We start from the raw sequence: 6,748 nt of genomic DNA, 5'->3' as shown, positions 1-6,748 counted from the left end.
TCTTCACAAATAGATTTCTTAGTCATTGTTTCCTCTGTAACTTGAAGAAGAGTGGAAGTGGATGGGAACAATGTAGATATCTATTCTGACGCATGTGTTCTTCTATTCGGTTGTCCTGAGGATTTTACTTTTGTACTATGAATAGCTGCAGTGAAGGAAATATGTAGTAACGACCATTGTGCACATTAGCCAGTAGTGGTAGCGACAGATCAAATTGTGTACGGTAGATATATCTCACTCAGCCACTCATTCTCTCTCACTCTCACGGTAGAAGAAAAATACGTCTTATTAATCAAGAAGTATAATTTGGTTTATTTGTCAAAAATGTGTCAAATTGTTCGAGAAAGCTCTCGAGATGTGATGCCTTGGCATCTGACAGTCTTGATGATGGTACTCATAGAGCACTATTAAAAGGTCACGTGGCAATGATCGCATGTTCGAGACCATTTTCTCGTAGTCCACAGGAACTCCTAACTGTCCGTAGTTTGGTTGCAGCTCCGTGTCACCAGTTTGATGACGCCGTCCTTGTAAAGTTCCACCAGCTTGACGAACTCCCGGTCCATCCGGTGCCACTCGTTTTCTATTCCCCCATCATGCTCTTCGCCATGCGAGTAGTGGTAGCTGGGTAAAGATGGCGGAAACACAGAAGTACAGATCAAAATTAAACCAATTGTTGCAATAGTTGATGGTTTGAAACTGTTCAAGAAGTAGGCAGACGTTTCGTGCAATATGCTACATGTAAGAAAGGACGTTAAACGTCCTTGATGTAAGGTTAGCAGTCAGTATAGCTATGTATAACCAGAATCCATAGGCTACAAAGTTGCACACCTGAATTACATATCAGAAAAAAACCCCATCTGAAAAACAATGATAAACGTCAGGAACAACGCCTAACTTTACTCACTTGACTTCTCTGCCGTTTCTGTCTTTCCGGAAAGGCCAGAAGCCGTAGACCGTTACTTCTTCACAGAACGATAGAGCAGAGGTGATCATGTAGAATCCTAGAAGCATTCAAAAGTACCAAAACAGGTAAAACTTTTATTTTTGATCGGAGCATTTCTAATAAGGAACAAGACTTATCCTATGCGTTACGTGCATATGTACAGATTTGGCTCTAAGGATTTGGCTTGATCAACAGTAATGCCAGCATATGCATGGCAATGTTGTTGTAAGATTTTCTCCTTGTCTCAAACTGTTACAAACGAACACACGAAGCTAGGTTTGATTTTGTTGTTAACGAAGATATCGAAGATATGATAATTCATTTATTAAAGAAATGGTGACAAGATATTTATTCCCAAGTTACCGCTTAAATCATTGATCTACAGATTGATAAAGACAAACAATAATGAACATGGAACTAGTTCCTACCTACCTGAAGAAAAACTTTTCTCCGTCAGACCTCTTTCCCTCCAAAACTTGAAGGCTTTCACCTTGTGCTGGGAGTCGTTCAAAACAACCCTGTTTGGCAACCTGGACTTTGGCACGACAGACTGGAACCAGATCAGCCTCTGCAGGTGATATCTGGTGTTGAACGGAGCGGTGAAGATCAGGCTTTTTCCGTATTTGTTATCTACCACGTAGTTGCGGAAGAACCGGAGCCAATGTGTACTCCGGATGTCTTTAAATCTGGAAACAGAAGTGAGCATAAGTTATTTCTGATATCCATGACGTAACATTTGATCCGTGAATAGTTTCATCAGGTTGGTAAGTCAACGAGTATTACAGAGTAAAGGGACTCTTTTTACTCAATCAAGTCTTTTATTCAGACGACGTTTCGGTGACCGTCTGTCACCTTCCTCAGGACAATTCTGACTGGTTCACATTGCACTGCAGCACAGGTGTTGCTGCTATAGATGCATTCCCAAACGTGCACTGATGTGATATGTTTCGATGGGTGCATCATCAATTGGGAGTAACATACGTAAATGTCTGTTTTGAAAAACGTGAACTGAAGTGAAATTACATTAAAAGATCGATCATAATTTCCAGAGATAGGCGACTGTATAAAGGAAGAGAAAAACCTACTTATAATGCAGCGTGTCTCCGTTACATGTGACTAGATGTGTTCGTATTCCCACGTCGTCTTTGAATTCGTCCGTGACAGCTGGCATATTGAACCTGGAGAAAAGGAACAAAGCAACATTTTACAAACTGTTCAGTGAACGGATATCACGAACAGCTTATTCATAAACGTATATCATCACAGAGACACTCCCTATTACAACTGACAAGATGGTCACTTTTAAAGCTTTTTATGGTCTGCAAATTATACGAGTGTCAGAGGCTGTAAATTGTGGTTGAGGATTTGTAAAATCTGACCCAATCATGTCCATTCCACTTTCAAATATGCCTTTTATCATAAACCATTGGTCCATATTACTCTTCTTGCTTTGGATTTTACGAGTAATGCCGATGCTTAGTCATTTACTGCATTGTCAGAGAGAAGACGAAAGCAACATAAATTTTTACAGAATCAATAGTTAGCGTCATTCAGAAGGTCATGCATTTCTGATTTAATGTAGGTTTAATTTTATTCACTGTAGATTAATGATGGTACTGACAGATATATACTGCTTGTGTTGTAAAGTGCAAAATATTACCTTATAACAAAATCTGCACTGTTAATACTCTCTCCACAGTTGCTGCCCTGTAGAATGCCGCTGCTGCCGACAATACTGCAGGTTTTGTACTGTTTGAACTGGAACGGCGTGTCCTGAAAAACGCATCAAATTGGATGATATGTTGTGATACTGCGTTCCTTCGTAATCATCGAAAATTGTACATAGTAAAGCCTAGGAAAACGGTAGTGTTTCCAGTTTCTCGACCGAACCTAGGAAAACCCGCCAACCCTAGCCTTTTTTGGTCGACTGTTGGCAATTCCATTAAATTTTCCATCTGAATTCCAAACCCTTTGAGACGATATTATTTCGAGGATCTTCAGATTCTGAAGGAAATTTTTCTTGAGTAAATCGAATGAAATATCAGTCCCTTCCCCACAAGCAAATGGAGGGATGGCTCAGCAAGGAGATATCCCTGCTGGTCCTGAGGCAATTCAGCTTTACATTGTACAAAACATCATGTTTTCCTTGGCCTAAAATAATAAGGTAGATGCTGTCGTAGTCCTTGGCATCTAATTGATGACGACATTAAGTGCTTGTCTATGCGGAGTCTTAATATAGATACAGATCATGAATGGGATCAATAGAGACACAGCTGTTTTGAATAGAAGTCAGCACAATTCTTCCAGATCCATGCGTTCTTTGAAAGGAAAGATCAATATCAATCATGTAATGTTTAATGAACTTATACTTCTTACGTCAGCACGTATCTCATAGACAATCTGAGGTCTATCAACGAGATTACATCAGCGCCATAAAGGCGAGACCGTCGGTAATAAAAATATATGACTTAGACTAGTTTTATTCAGTACAAACAATAAGCTAGAGATTAAGAAGAAGATAAGCTTTTACCATAGGTTGTCTGCTGTATACTGATGGCGTCAGTTTGTAGACCCCCGGTGCTGACGTGAAGCCGATGGTGCCGTTACTCGTTGTGGAGTTTTTGTGCAGTATGAAAGTGTTCACAGTGTCCACTTTCTCTTCCAGTTGTAATCTGGAAGGTGGAAAGAAACTTTCGTCAATACACCCTTCTTTTTGAAGATGACTAAGCTGCTTCTTAGCTCACTTTTGAAGCCATTAATGAGATAAAATAGCTAGAGCTTAGAAGCTAAAGCTAAAAGAAGGAGCTAAAATAGACATAAGAATTTCATCTTACAATTCAAATTAGAATTAAGAATTCTTTGTTGAGTCATCAGAAAAGCCTTGAGGTCCTTCATCTTTAAAATGAATAGTTTACACCAAAAATCAGTTATTAAAGCAACTGGATATGATTTTGGAAACGGTCAGACGTTTCATGCAGCATCCACTACCTTTCGAATTTCGTCAGTGATACTTAGAGAAACGTCTGACCGTTTCCAAAATCATATCTAGTTGCTTAAGTAACTGATTTTTGGCGTGTCTTATTACCTGGATGTCTAACCTTCACCAAAGTGTACCTTTACCTTAGTCTTTCTGTAGCCTCCGGGCGAAACGCCCAGTTGTTGTCGATAGTGTCCAGTAAGGAGAGGATCTCCTGTGCCGGTTTGAGCTGTCTGGTGTTGTTGATGAGTATGGCGTCTATCTCCTCGGGAAACCCCGCGATGTACGTATCAGGAAACGTGGTAGTTATCGATGGTTCTTGGTGCAGCTTCTCTGCTATGTTACTGCTTCTGTATTAGTAGTAGCGATTTTGATGAAGAAACAATATAAATTGCTTCAGTGCTGCAGTATGCATGGTTTTGACCTCATGAAGTTAAACTATTCTAACGATTTTGGAAACTAGCACCACGGAAATACACTATTGTCCACATTATGCATTAGACGAACAATAACTGGAACTACGTTAAAGATCAAGCATCAGCCAAGGAAGCAAGCGAGCCTGCAAATAAACAGATCTAGATAATACATTATCTAGTACGATGTGCAACGATGAACAACGACAGCTCACTGCAACTGCAACACATACCGATTGAAGTCATCTGTGAGGAGGTACTGCAGCCTCCTGCCGGGGTGCGCTGCCCACGGCATCAGCGGCCGGAGCCGGATGGTGATGGTGTAAGGTCCGTCCATGGTCAGCCAGTTGTAGAATGTCAGTATCAGGCACGTGGAGAAGACATAGGCCATACAGCTGTTCCTTCGGACTTGGAGGGTTCCTGATAACGAGACAGATCGTTTCCGATGGTTAGGCATCGTGTAGTAATCCCTGGATATATTTCGCACACATAGATGTGGTTCCAGATGATTTGAATGACTGATCAGTTTTTCACGGTCTTGCCTTATCGCCGTGCGTTTTACAGACACACTAGTGGGAACATATCTGGATTACCAAGCAGATCAATTTATTACGTAACACGCTTAAACGTACGTTACGTGACAATGGAAGGACCAATGACATCAACCATTTGATATGTACTCGGTAATCGCTTCTGATGTTCATCAACAATGGTGAAGGAATTCTAGGAAGTAGAAGGGATGGAAAGCAAGAGCTACTTAAAGTCGATTTGACAAAGATAATTGAAAAGAACTTTGAAATGGACATAGAAGGTAAAGTAGAGCGATTAATCTTGTGTATGTTTAGCTGTCTTGAATTTCAGTTATACACCCTGACAACAAAACGATACAAAATTCATATCGTACCTGGCATTCTATATTTGTCACTGTCCGAATGGATAAAAAGCCCACACCTTAACTGTCCTATAACAATGTTGATCTCTTGTTAAGCATTAGAGTTACTGGTCACAAGAACCACGAACACAGATTAATGGACACGCCGTAAAGCTTGTTCTTAGTATTCTTACAGTTACAGTGAGAATCTGCTTAATTACCATTATAGGTTCTTAACTACACACGAGTGTTGGCCACAGACAAACCAAGCGGAATAATCTCAACACGGATCAATAGAAAGAAAACCCACAGAAGACAGGTGGTGCAAAAAGAGAATCGGATATTCTTATGATCTTGTGCATTTATCGTAACAGTCTGTCATCCCAACAAAGGTGTTGCACATCTTCCAACCGTGGAACTTTTAGAATAACTTCTGAGATATTTTCTTCTAGGAGATGCATTAGACCAATGCCACAAACGACACTACCATATCGATTTCTTGACAGTCTGATAGCTATAACTAAACAGCAAACGCGTAACGATCTTTTCAGCTGAGTTTTATCCCAAAGCAATCGATATAAGATAACATACTGACTAAACTCACGAATCAGAGAGCGTTTTTGAATGTTCTGGTATCACAACAAGCAGTGACAGGGGGGTTGGTGGTAGTTCTGCATCAATAATTCACATGTGATACATACTCTTTGTTCAAAGAAGTGCCCGATTTCTATCAGCAAAAAACAACGGAAAGGTAATCCCATGGGAGCAGGCAGCGTTCTGATACAGCTGCTGGAGCCTACATAGCAGGTGGACTGTTACAGTACTGTGGCATGAGGTCTACAATATGTAAAATGCTTGTTGACAAAACGTTGAATTGAAGTTACCACATGCAAAGATACTGTTCTGTCTATGGCCTAGCTAATACTAGTAACAATATGCCAATAAGGGTACCGGTATTTGTGTGTATATCTGTTGGATACCGATAAAACTTGCCCTGCATTCTGGACAGATCACAGGTGGTATTTACTATCTTTAATCATGACTCGAAAATTTTCCTTTTTTTAGGCAAAAGTCTTCAGCTATGTTCCCGGTTCAAGTGTTGCAAAAAAAGGTACTTTGATGAGTTAGCATGAATCCAATAATGAATTATGTGTACTTCGTACACCACACCTGCACTCCAAGCTTCCTTCACTCTGATGTTTATAGGTATTGATGGGAACTTCTGTAATCAACATTCGACCGGGCTTATTGACCCTAAAATAGCGCAGCACTCAGCACAAAACAAAGGAAAGATGGACGAGGGGGAAACCACCACACCATTACGTGGTCAGCTGTCAAGCCGCAGGTTTGGTCAACTAAGATCCGCCATCATCATCAGAAGGACATGTTAGAACACCGTATGTAGTTTTAAGAGCGTCCTTCCTCCATCTTACACGTTGCTGTTAACGTTCTTCAGAGGGAAGAAGATAAATGTTTTCGACAGAAGATCCTCTGACGCCAATCCGGGGTGAATGACATGATGAAATGGACCAATAGGATGTTCT

General features: G+C 40.5%; 1 protein-coding gene across 1 annotated transcript; it reads right to left on the bottom strand.

The window, feature by feature from the left end:
• Positions 1-470: 470 nt before the first annotated feature.
• Positions 471-4,790, bottom strand: LOC109481205 (alpha-N-acetylneuraminide alpha-2,8-sialyltransferase-like). Its single transcript, XM_019783737.1, has 8 exons — positions 4,567-4,790; positions 4,064-4,270; positions 3,474-3,615; positions 2,604-2,716; positions 2,029-2,121; positions 1,376-1,629; positions 905-1,001; positions 471-621 (listed from the first exon to the last, which is right to left on the bottom strand). Exons 1-8 carry the CDS (start codon positions 4,788-4,790, stop codon positions 471-473), a joined length of 1,281 nt encoding a protein of 426 aa, XP_019639296.1.
• Positions 4,791-6,748: the final 1,958 nt, after the last annotated feature.

This window comes from Branchiostoma belcheri, unplaced genomic scaffold (genome assembly GCF_001625305.1).
Source record: "Branchiostoma belcheri isolate BF01 breed outbred unplaced genomic scaffold, Haploidv18h27 scaffold54, whole genome shotgun sequence".
Classification (NCBI taxonomy): Eukaryota; Metazoa; Chordata; class Leptocardii; order Amphioxiformes; family Branchiostomatidae; genus Branchiostoma; species Branchiostoma belcheri.
This window is presented reverse-complemented; position numbering and strand designations above follow the sequence as displayed.